Raw genomic sequence first — 12,949 nt, 5'->3', positions numbered from 1 at the left:
ATAATATAATATTATAATTATAAATATAATTTTAGTGGGCGGGTAGGCCGAGATTGCTTTCTAATATTTAATAGTTAAATCAGCAATATTTAAAAAGTGTATAAAATTGAAAATAACGCCATTAGCCTTTTTTTTCCTACCCCCCTGACGAAATAAGTAATTAAATACATACATACAGTTGTATATTCAACATGTATATCTGGTACTTTGTAATTCCTTCGATTTCCTTGTGGCAGCCACCCATGAGCCTCCGCGGTAGCCTTACTTATCTGACTTATCAAATAGACACAGCGAGTATGTTAGTCGATATACGACATGTCACAATCTCTGGAGAGGTGATCAGAACACAAAAAATATTACAGGGTAATCTAGTAGATTAGAGTTGATGTGTAACAACTCTAACAGAATCAGGAAAATCTGTAGAACAACGTCAGTAAAGAAACTGTAACCACAGTCTACAGTACTATCTTTAGAACACGCCTAATTCTTAATAAAATTTAAATAATTTTTTTTTCTCCAGTATTCAAGATTAGCAGCGATATTACATAAAGACAAAAACTACAATGATATCAATACAATATTTTTATTGGATTTAGAGATAAATAAGAAATTTTAATTGAAAAATTACGTATTTAATAACATTCTGAAACAAATATATTCATATACTTAAAATAATAACACTAAACATAAAACATAATGGAGTAAAAACTAAAAAAGTAAGAAATTATATTTACAAAAGAAATAAACGATTTAAAAAAAAGAATAATATTAATTCAATTTCTAATAATACTGAAAATTACATTACTCAACCTTTGCTAATTTAAATAGAAAAATAAACAATCTATTAAAAAATATAGAGTTCACAATCTAACATTACTTATATGCTAAATAGACATAAGATTGCTAAAATATAAATTTTAATTATTTCGAAAGAATCCTCAACAAAATGAAAAAAAAAAATATTAATTTTTAAAAGGTCAACATATCATCAAGGCTAGAAAATTTAGTGTCGTTTTGTATTCTTTAAAAAAAAAAACAGATAAATCTACACGTTTACCAAACAATGGCAAATTGGCACATCCGCAAGCGTGTGAATAGGTGATTTAAATTAGCAAGTACAAGTTGCCTGAATTTGCTGCCGACTCGTCGGGTGCCGGTTTTCGCGCACAAGTCAAGAGGTGCTTGTACTCCATCTACACGCTTGTTTTCAGTTTGCATTGTTTTAGAAATGCCAACAGATGAATACATGAGCTATCTGTGTTTTAATTAATTAAAGAATTTTCCCAACCTTTAGATTCAATAATTAACTCTTGTTTAAGATTATATATTTTAAAATTATATAAATTCAGTGTTTCTAATGTTGTAAATTAACTTTATCAGTTTATTTTGAATTTAACATAGCACAAATATATGTTTATGAATACATTGTATGTCTAGGTAATTAAAGTGAAATGCTTCTGATAAAAATTCTAGAGCGAAGGTTGAAGTTATGCAGAACTATGTTTATGAATTCTTATCAACTACAAACCTACATTGCTCATATTTATGATTCCTTCCGTTTCTTCTATCTTTATTTTGTTCTTTTTTATAATGCAAATAAAGTAATTCGAATATAAAAGCAAAAAAAAAATCAAAAGAATCATGTGTATACCTAGCGTATGTTGTTTCCTTTGTTTACGAAGCATTTGAACACTCTTTGATTTGTGGCAAGTGTAGATCGTGATCTAAGATTGTGACTAAAAATTCTAGTACTAATGATGCAAGATATGACAAATAGTACAAGAGCCGGAAAAAAAATAAGGCAGTTATCTCACCCCATTTTTTGATAACTTTAATGAAAACTAGGTATAATTACTGATCAAAATTTATGAGTCTGCCAAGTATAGGTAGGAAGAATAAAAATGGCGGATGTTTCAAAACATTAATTTTTGATTCAGAGCTCTATATCTTAAAAACTACCAACAACACTAGAAAATCTAAAAGAACATTATTTAAAGAAGAGTAAATTTTCTAAAATATTAGCCCTAATAGAGCTATTTACGTCCGATATTTCTCGAGATATAGCCTTTTAAAAAGCAACATTTCATAAATATATACTGGAATATCAGTAGATAGTTAATAATTCAATTTAGTTAGTTAATAACTCAAAATAATTTATTGTGAGAAATCTATATCTCAGGTAATGTGACGTATTAGCAATCAACTTAAAGGTAATTTAATGAGCTATAAAGTAGTTTAGTACTTATAAAATAAATCAAAAATTGTATCCTTCTTAGTTTCAACACTTTTTATTTCAACAGTCCAACGTTTCGGCCATTCTCAAGGACAATCTTCAATAATAAATTCTTCCTCATATTAAAATTTAAAATTTGTTTTACAGGCTATTCAAAAAAATATCTACTAACTATTTATAACCAAATAAAAAAGGTTATAAATAGTTTGTGTATATGGTAGTGATTTGGTGCATAATTTTAAAATAAGAATATTTAGATATTTATGATTTTAAATAAAAAAATAGGTTTTTAACTTACAATTAATGACCTAAAAACAAATTTTAAATTTTAATATGAGGAAGAATTTATTATTGAAGATTGTCCTTGAGAATGGCCGAAATGGCCGAAACGTTGGACTGTTGAAATAAAATGTGTTGAGACTTAGAAGGATACAATTTTCGATTTATTTAATAAATAATTACCTGTCTCAAGAAATTAAAATAATATATTTCAAGTAGTTTATTACCTTTACCTTCGTAGGAATAGTATTTTTCATGATATTAGCTAAAATAAATTGATTTATAGTTGTTCGGACAATAACTTTGATTTATGAACAACTTAACCTCAAAAACCATTGGACGTACAGATGTTTGTCAGCACTCAAATTAAAGCTAGTTAAATTTACTATAAAACAATTAATAATGTTTATCTTTGTAGGAGTAGTAGTTTTTATGATATTTGACAAAATAAACTCACAAAATGTTAATTTCTGTGTTCGTATAAAATGTTATATTTTTGAAAAAAATATATCTCTAGCCCCATAAGACGCACATATGTCTGCCAACACTCAAAATAAAGGAAATGTAACTTACTATAAAGTAGTTTATGACACTTATCTTCGTAGGGGTAGTAGTTTTTATGATATTCACATATGAATATAAATTTGGCAAATGCAAATAACTATAAATTCTATAAATCAACAACTATAAATCAATTTATTTTAGTGAATTTCTTGAAAACTATAGCTCCTACGAAGGTAAAGGTAATAAACTACTTTATAGACTTATCAATTTTGATTAGTAATTATACATAGTTTTCAATTTAGTAATCAAAATTGGGATGAAATAACTGCCTTTTTTCTCCTTTTGGGCTCTTGTACTATATGCTAGTAGCATTCACATATCACTGTTTTGATAGAGGCACATCTGACCATAAATATGTTTTGGTTTTATTTTGAAATGGACGTGTTCCAAAGATATTACTGGTGAGAGGGGTTTCTTTCTCAAATGTGGCCCTTCTTTAGACTATCCCAAAACTAGAATGGTTGTTTAGTTATATAGCCATTGTTGCATAGCTACTATGCATGGTTTGATATGGTGTATGGTATTATTGTCAAAAAGTGAATACAGGCTATGGTACAATCTGTAGGATACCTCTAATACAAAATGAAATATTTCTTTTTGTCAGGTGTGCCACGATTCAAGCAAAACATGGATACTAATACCATTTTTCTATGTGTATTAAATCCAAATATTTAGCTATGATACCTGCAAAAATTGCATAAAAATAGTTAATCTAGATGTAGACTCACGATATTGAGATCTTTGTACAATTTTATTTACATAAAAATAGAAATGGATTTACTCATATATAAAGGGTGTCATGGTATTAAGTGTTAAAACTGAAAATATGAATTAAGGATCTCAAAACCTGTAAATATTCCCTATAAAGGTATGTTAGCTAACACTTTGTTTATTATTATATATTCAGGACTATAGATTTTCTTTTTTTGTTAATTATTTAAGTGATGATAAATAGATTAATATTAGTTCCAACTAACTGTTTTAATAAAATGTAAACATTAAAATTCATATTAAAAATTGTTCAAATTGATTACCTTGAGTATTAAAATCGGCAATGGTTAATTTTACACCCTCCAGATCTGACAAAACAGGGATTTCTTATCTGGGTTAAGGTTAAACAAATGGTTTATGCAATCTTAGTCAAGGACCTATGATGAAGAACGATAACTGAAACTTGTAAAACTATAACAGATCACCTTGACAAACATTTAATATGTTAATGTTTGCATTTCACATATTAATTTATTTATAATGACCTAAATAATCCATAACTATGAAAATCTGAGAGAATATATCCTAAACGGAGAATTAACGAACTATAAATTCATAGGGACCTTTTTTTTTTTTTTAGATTCTTAATTCATTTTTCAACTTGACACTCAACCGAAAAAAACACTCTGTATGAAAATACTATCTCTACTGTAATTTGCTAAATTTTAACAAAAATTCTCTAAATAAACCTAAATTAAAATTTTATATTTACGATATAAGAGATAAGGTAACTAAATTTCACCTGTTTGTTTCATTTTTCACAATCGAGTTTTCACACAATCCCTAAAAACTATCCTATACTCGAATACGAGAAATGTATGTCTAGTAAATGTTTCTCAAAATCCCCTTGAAGGATTTGCTGAAACTTTAAAATTAAGACTTTTTGGGCCTCAGAAATATTTGGGTGATCCTTCCCCTAACGAAATGCTGGAACAAACGTTTTCCGTTCTTCCTCTATCTTCTGGAGAATTACAAGATTTCACTTTCTTTTTCCTTCAAAGGTACGTCGCTGTACTTTGGCAGAAAGGGATAGATCAACGGAGATAGAAGATCTCTGTTCACATCGGCTACTTTGTTAGGGCCCGTGAAATAGCTGACGAAGAGCCCCACGGTGACTGAAATGATGCAGCCCATGAAGCCGTAGTAGAAGAGCGACACCTCGAACAGGGGGAAGACGTTACCGCTGGCTGCAGACGGAGTCCAGAGGCTGCAAACGTACAAATTATAAATAGCAGGCTTGTTCCCAAACAAAAAAAAAATGAGGTTTAAGGAAATCACTAACTTGGCGCTATTGATAGTTATGTTGAAGTCGCAGTTGTCTATGGAGGTGGGTTTGATCGGGTGGACGAGGTAACCAGCTGCTACCGCAGTTCTGGATCCAAACGTAGTGACACCCATTGACAGTAGTCCTGCCATACCTCCTGCGGCTGCACCCTATAACAAACGCGTAACATATAATGTACATTAAGTTTAATGTAACACGATCTGAAACATCCATTTTAAATTCAATACTCACTTTACTGTTGGCCTGAGGGAAAAACAATCCAAGTATGAATACTCCTAGGATAGCTCCGTTGGTCACTCCTCCAAGTCCTACTGAGATCTGATATATAAAATATAATAAATTTATTTACTAAAAGCAATATTTATTTATAGTAATAGTAAATTTGATGCTAAACCTACATAGGATTTATACGCCATCATATCCAAATTCTTAATTCTTAATAAATATCGTGGTCTAATTCCATTTATAAATATTATTTACCTCAACCAAAGAACCTAATTTTGCCACAACTACTACCAGCGCAAGGCAAACGAAACCGAAAGCAGCAGACAACATTTTCATGATAGTAGCAGCTCTTGCATCCGTAGTCTTGCCAAAAGTTGGTTGGATGAAGTCTTCATAAAGAGTTCCAGCAACTGTGTTAAGTCCGGTGGACATAGTACTGGAAAACGAATTTGTGAATAACGTTTGTACAGTCATGGTTTTAAATATATAATTGTTAACAGGCATGGATTTTTGTTTCATTTATTAAAATACTAGAAAAAATGTTTCTTGTTATGACAATAAATTTGATGTGAGTTACATTTCAATGGTATGATACAGTCTTGTGGATAATCTATCCATAATCCATCCATACTCCAATAACTTCTTTTCAGATGCCTAAGAGGATTATCTGGAATTTAAAGGGAAGCAAGGTTAGAAACTAATAGGTTTGGTTGATTAAGGAGTTTATCAAGGAAGGATTGATATCTAGCTCTAGCCAAATCGACATATTGAGGTTTGAAGTCATTAAGGATTATTTTATTTGGGACAAAGTAAGGAGCATTAAGGATTTTGGATTATAAGGATTGAATTCGAGAGGAATTTGATGGTTTCATGGAACTCAAAAGCTCAATTGCTTAAGTCTAAACACGCCATATCAAAGTCATGTGAATGACTTGTTTGTAATTATAATATTCAGAACCCCCCTCCTATTTACTAGACAACGCTCTTAGCTTTCTCTATTTCCTTTATGAACCCCTGGCTCAATCAAGTTGTCGACACGGGAGCCACTTCTATCATCACACAAACACCGTATATTAATATCTGTTCTATTTCTTATAAATAATTTAATTGTATAAACGTAATTAAAATTTTATATTTAGTATTATTGTTAAATGTATTATTTAAATTATTAAAGATTACAATTGAATATTCTGATCCACAACTAGCATCTAACACTTAGAATCTCTTGATGGCATTTGGTAGCCCCAGAGAGATAAGTTAGCGCAACTTAATAAACCAAAGTGTGAATTCCCTCCCCCCCACAGGGAAGCACCTCCTTAGGAGGCAATGAGTTGCAATATGCATAGTGGATCAGTACACTCTTGTGCAATTGTTGGCAATGTATTGGACTTTCATTTCACTCTGCATTCTACTGATTTCTCCTCCTTTTTAAACCCTTTTCTTTCTTTCGTAAAGACCTACAGCTGGATACCGTAGGATATGCCACTCCCTTTACGACAGTAAGCTAGTTCGTTACGGAGTGGAGTTTCTTTTCTGAAACTACTAACATCTAGTTTCTGTTGGACTTGCCACTCCCTTCATGACAGTAAGCTAGTACCCTATGGAGTGAAATTTCCATCCAGCGAGGATTTACGGCTAGTTCCCTTAAAACTAATTCTATCAATTTATTTCCTAGCAAGCTACCTTGCCTATACGCATTATCGAGGCCATCTGATGTACAGTACCTCTCATCTTCAATTCAAATAACCTCGACAAATGAAAGTTTAGATAGACCGTTTGTCTAGTAAGTGTTATAATGTCAGAATCGTCAAGCAATGTCTTTTCAGTTTGTATGAGTATACTAAGTAAGTCCAATTCATGATGTAGTCCTAGTTAACGGACTGTTCGATAGGGAAAATTGTAATATTATTAATAGATACTGTAGGGAGTCAAAGGTTTACGACGAACGGTAAACATGATTTGTTAGAATTTACTGGAATTTATTTTAACCTATCATTTTTTACTGTGTAATTATGGGATTGAAGTGTTCGGGCATAGAATTAAAAGTGCAAATTACAATACCTGAGGGCAGCACAAACAACACCAGCCAAAAAGAGCCCAGCCAGGCCTTTAACGTTACCAGCGACATCAAGAATGAAAAATGGAAGGATCTGGTCTGATCTTGAAATCATCTGAAATTTTTTTTTTTATTAGTTTCAAAACTATTTTTTGCTTTGACAATTCTATATAATATTCTACTTACCCCACTTGTCTTAGGGTCGCAAGTCTTGTAGGTTGCGTAAATTACCAAACCCATATATCCACTGAGAAAAAATAGAATGAAGCAACCAATTTTGAAGTTGAGAACTGCTCTGAAAAATAAAACGGTTTTGAAAAATTTGGGTAAACTCATGCTTGATATAACGTTAAAGATGTTTCTTACATTTTGGCTTCTCTCATCGTCCTTAACGATATGAAACGTTGAATCGCCGAAGGGCTGATCGTTCCGCTGCCCGTCCAAGTGAACGTTATACCTATCACGATCGTCCAAAAAGACAGTCGGACTCTCGGGTCTATGTCCATTCTGAAATTTCAACTCAGAGTTAAAATACTTCACTATTTCACTATATAGTTTTTATATATATATTTTTTTTAAATATTTATTTATTGCACAACTGTACATTATAATACATTTAGTAAATCTGATCTAAGTTAAATTGGAGTGGTACAGGCGTGTAGAGAAACTACCCATTGGTAGCACTCTAATGACATAGTTTTTATAATAAATACATTTTATTTTTAAAATTCAATATTAATAAAAAAAATGAATTCCTTAAATTTATATGATTTTGTTTTAATTATTATTTATTTATATATTTTAGTTTTTTTTTATAGGAAATACTATCAACTAAATTTATTGTATACATGTATATATACTTTTCCTTATTTTTTTTCTAGTTTTATATTGCACTATATTTTTATATTCTTGTTCTGTTTTTTACTCTCCTTACTTCTTAGGTAAGACTTACTCTCCTTACTACGTAGGTTAAATTTTCAACGGATTTATACATTTCACCCCAATCAAAGCATTTTATGGATTTTTTATGTTTGTGTATTTGTGCCACATTCATTGCGAATAATGGTAGATTCTGTTCCTTTTTTTTTTTTTGTTAAGTAGGATTTTGGCACCCCATAACTGCATAAAAAATCGAGATCCTTTAATAAAATAGAATAGTTGAGAAACATATTTTTCTCTATATTGTAGTGCTAAAAATCCACTAAAGATCTAGATGAAGCTTGATTAAGTGCTCAAGTCCTTCAAGTTCTCATATATTACATTAATTTTTGAAGAAAAAAAAAGGAAATAAGAAAACTTCATTTGCTAATATCTCAAAAGGTACACACATTATGCTAAACTATTTATATATTTATTTCAAGCATATTAAAATTCCCTAAAATTATATAAAAAATTAAATAACATTTAAATTGGACCAGTATTAGAAAAAATACGGCTTTATAGCCATGAATTTGTTCCTTACCGTCTATCTGCAGTTTTCAGCGTAGAAGAAGCTAACGGTTAGCATTAAGGAGACCTTTATTGAGGTGTTCCTTAGGAAGCTCATTTTTACTGTCCTAGGGAAAGGACCTGTTATACAGGAACAAGCGGAATATTATTAAAAGATAATCTAATACAGGGGTCCTTTACTCTGTGCCGCCTGGGTGTGTGATGTCATGCCCGCCTAAAATAACCTCTACCAGCAAACACCATGGAAACAATTTACGTTTTACAGATTGGACCAGTATTTAATATAATAATATATAAACATATTATTTTAAATATCAAATTACTTGAATTTAATTGCGAATTTGTTTTATAAAAGTAATTTATATGCTACTAATACATTTAATTCTTATTGTATTTATTTTAGCAAATATCACGAAAACAACTATTCCTACCATGGTAAAGGTCATAAACTACATTATAGTACATTAAACTGGCTTTAATTTGAGTGTAATAGACATTTGTATGTTGAATGGTTATTAAGATACATATTTCTCAAAATAGATTTACTAACTACTGATATTCAGTACATTTTTAAGAAATGTTGCTTTTTAAAAAGCTATATCTCGACTATTAAACGTAAATAGTACTATTAGGGCTGATATTTCAGTAAATTTAATTTTCTTTTAGATTTTCTAGTGTTGTTGGTAGTTTTTAAGATATAGAGCTCCGAATGAAAAATGAATGTTTTTTTAATGTCTGTAAACAGACGCCATTTTATATTTTCTTCCCAGCTCTTGTACTAATATTTCATACAAAAGTAAGTTTAAAAAAAGCAAAGTGATAAAATATTTCCAGACCTGAAGAACTCCAATCTCTCGCCTTCACTGGCGGCTTCAAAAACTTTCGCAACTCCTCCAACTTTGATGGTGCCGATGACCGCTACAATGACAGCTGACAGGACCATTATCAGCCCTTGGATCGTATCCGACCACACGACTGCTTTCAGCCCGCCCTGTTGGGGAAAAAGATCAGCTTAGTCGGAAAAGATATATCGATTTATATATCGGGCTAAAAACTTACGAATGTCGTGTAGAATATGCAAACTGTACAAACGACAATAGCTATCGTGTAAACGTCAAAGTTCGAAGCTGAAAACAAATCATCATTATCATAATATGGAATAATCAAGTAATGAAGTTGTAATAAAATCTATATGATTATTCAATTAATAAAATATTATTCGCAGTACAACTCACCTTGGTTAAGTGCAATGGCCGGTCCGTATATTACTATCGGAATGTAGATCAACTGTAAATAAACATTCCATATCAAAAATAAATTGAAAACTTTTTATTTTATTTATATATAATAAAATTTCTTGTTTAAGACAGGTTTGTCCATTAGTAATTAAATCATAAGATTACTTCGTTAAAAAAATAAGATAAATAATATATAGATAAATTTTGTAGGTTTTTTAATACTACAATATTTTTTTTTCCTATTTATTTATTTCTATTTAAAATTCTACATTATAATACATTAGCAAATTTGATCTCAGTTAAAATGGAGTGATACAAACCTGTAGAGAAACAACCCATTGGTAGCACTGTAATTACGTTTTAGGTATCGTGACCATTTTTTTTTTCAGGCACCTCTTAGGGTTGTCAGGAAACTAGGGTTTGAGTGGTTAGGGAGTTTGTAATGGAAGGAGTGATATCTGATTCTATATCGGTTACATAAGTAACATTAATATCTTTATGGATGATTTTATTTATGACAAAGTAAGGAGCATTGAGGATTTGATGAAGGATTTGGACTGTAAGGATTGGATACGAGAGGAATTCGAAGGTTTAGTGGAGCCTCAAAGCTCAACTCCGTATGTCCAGATTGGCCATAATACAGTCATGTAGATCAGTATTTTGTAATGAATTGGAAGTTCGGACCGTTTGTCTAGTAAGTGCTGTAATAGTCGGAATCTACGTGCAGTTTCCTGTCATTTCAGTCTTGTGTGGGAATTCCAGGTTAGTCGTTTGTGCAGTTGCAGTCCAAAGTAGCGGATCTGTTCGACAGGGGTAAGAGACACATTATTAAAGGGTACTGTAGGGCAGTCGGTAGGCTTACGACGAAAGGTTAAGGCGATTTGATGGGATTTATTTTAATCTTCGAGGCGATTGGAGTGGTTGCAATTAAAGCGTTATTGTTAATTGCGGATACAATTTTCCCCTAATTTAATTATGTTTTAAAGGTTACTGACTAAGATAAATTTTCTCAAAGACAGAATAGCCTACAACATTTTATAACAATGTCAGCTGTGATATTATAAATAAATTAGGATAATTTATAAAGATAATTTTTAATTGTTAGAATGTAATTGAAATTGTTAATTAGTAGATCCTTGAGAATGGATAGAATAGCCACTATTTATTTTCTGGTAACACATACGTTTATACCAGAAAATAAATAGTGTGAGACTAAACGAATATTTTTTTATTATAATTGATAAATTGACAATATAATTATTTAAATTTAAAGGTAAAATTATTTTACCAATTTTTATTTATATACTTAATATTTATTTTGTAATTCAATTTTTTTTATTTATTTCTTTTTTATTATTATAACCTGCTCTAATTTACAAATCGAGTCAATGAGTCTGTATTAGAATAAGCAAGTTAAATTTTTGTTCCTGTAAACCGAAACACAGAATATTTTGATGATAAATTAAAATTATGTCTTTAAATATGATAAATTTACCATCACCTTAAATAAATTTCATAAATATTTATAATAAAAAAAAAAAAAATACTTACCAAAGAAAATGTGTAAAGAAACGAGACAACATTCCTCACAAATTTGTTGAACCTTAGTTCCATGTACTAAAAAAAAAAAAAAATCGTTTTATTTGTTCATCTGTTTTGTAGAATTTAATTAAGACTTCCACTTTCAAAGTCTGTATTTACTCTCCCGTTATGATTTTTTTTTAATTTAGGAGAATCGTTTTCTGTATCAAGTCTTTATGTACAAAGTCATTTCTAAACGGGTTTCTTTTTAAACACTTTCATTTATTTTATTTTTATCGTTGTTAAAATTATTTAATTTTTTTCTATTATGTACAACAACTATCTTTTTATCTCATATTGTTGATAAAAAAAAGTACAAAGATTTTACCGGAATAGATTGTAAAGTGGAAGATCGAGTTATATTACAACAGAGTCCGATAGATGTTTAAGGCAATGAATGTCTTATGCTGTTTCAAAGTAAATACATTTTTTTTTTTGTCAATATATTAAACACTCTTATATATGGAATAAATCTACTACTTTTAATTGAATAAATTAAACAGAGATGTAATGTAAAATATTAATAGCAATAAGATAAAAGTTGACCAAAAAATTTAACTATATAGCTAAAATTTATAATAAGAAGAACCTCTCCTCCAGTGCAAAGTTAAGACATTACAGCGTTGTGATAAGGTCTGTGGTTTTATACGTGAAGACCACATGCTTACCCAACTTGGAAAAGCAACTAAAAATAGAAAGCAGGATCTTTCTAGGAGGAATTTTCTAAGGAGAAAAATCTATGGGCCCAGAAAAAACACAAGAAGGTTACAGGCTAAGATCTAACGAAGATATATACAAAAAATCAAAGACCTGGAAACCGAGATGAGAATTAGAAGGCTGATTCTAGGGGCACATGAAGAGGATGAAAGAGGGAATATTGAATATATTTAAAAAAATATTAGCTACAAAAACATGGGAGGATACACGAGACAAATGAGAGAGGAACTAAAGAGACTTAAAATTTCAGATACCGACTGTCTAGATAGCGATACGTATAGGAAAACATTGAAAAATCTCACCAATATTGGAAGAGGAAAAAAAAGGGAGGTATGAAGTGGTCCGAAGAAAGAAAAGAAAGGCAGTCGAGGATCATGAAACTACGGTGGAAAGAAAGAAAATTAAGACTCCCAAAGAAACCTAACCATTGATATTCACATGGTCCTTAGTGGCCGATACGTGATATATAAAAAAAAAAAAAAAAAGATAAAAGTATGATGTATAAATAAAAATATTAATAGACGGATAGTGATGATAATAATTCAAATAGA

At 30.4% G+C, this 12,949-nt stretch overlaps 2 protein-coding genes across 3 annotated transcripts in view; one reads left to right on the top strand and one right to left on the bottom strand.

Annotated features, from left to right (window-relative positions):
• The window catches only part of LOC106682652 (suppressor of lurcher protein 1), a 181,124-nt gene that overhangs the window by 40,315 nt on the left and 127,860 nt on the right, over window positions 1–12,949 (top strand). The window lies entirely within an intron of this gene.
• Window positions 675–12,949, bottom strand: part of LOC106682655 (sodium-coupled monocarboxylate transporter 2) — a 21,253-nt gene continuing 8,978 nt past the window's right edge. For both annotated transcript variants that reach the window (XM_014423640.2, XM_014423639.2), the window contains exons 4-14: window positions 11,652–11,717; window positions 10,098–10,149; window positions 9,922–9,989; window positions 9,699–9,853; window positions 7,780–7,920; window positions 7,600–7,708; window positions 7,419–7,528; window positions 5,613–5,793; window positions 5,364–5,450; window positions 5,130–5,281; window positions 675–5,054 (exon numbers count right to left, since the gene is read on the bottom strand). In XM_014423640.2, the coding sequence (XP_014279126.1) occupies window positions 4,817–5,054; window positions 5,130–5,281; window positions 5,364–5,450; window positions 5,613–5,793; window positions 7,419–7,528; window positions 7,600–7,708; window positions 7,780–7,920; window positions 9,699–9,853; window positions 9,922–9,989; window positions 10,098–10,149; window positions 11,652–11,717 (1,359 nt within the window). In that variant the 3' untranslated portion in view covers window positions 675–4,816. The remainder of the gene's footprint in view (window positions 5,055–5,129; window positions 5,282–5,363; window positions 5,451–5,612; window positions 5,794–7,418; window positions 7,529–7,599; window positions 7,709–7,779; window positions 7,921–9,698; window positions 9,854–9,921; window positions 9,990–10,097; window positions 10,150–11,651; window positions 11,718–12,949) is intronic.

This window comes from Halyomorpha halys, unplaced genomic scaffold (assembly GCF_000696795.3).
Source record: "Halyomorpha halys isolate HHAL.00 unplaced genomic scaffold, Hhal_1.1 Scaffold433.1, whole genome shotgun sequence".
In the NCBI taxonomy this organism is placed as follows: domain Eukaryota; kingdom Metazoa; phylum Arthropoda; class Insecta; order Hemiptera; family Pentatomidae; genus Halyomorpha; species Halyomorpha halys.
Note: the sequence above shows the minus strand (reverse complement) of the source record. Positions and strands in the feature narration are given on the sequence as shown.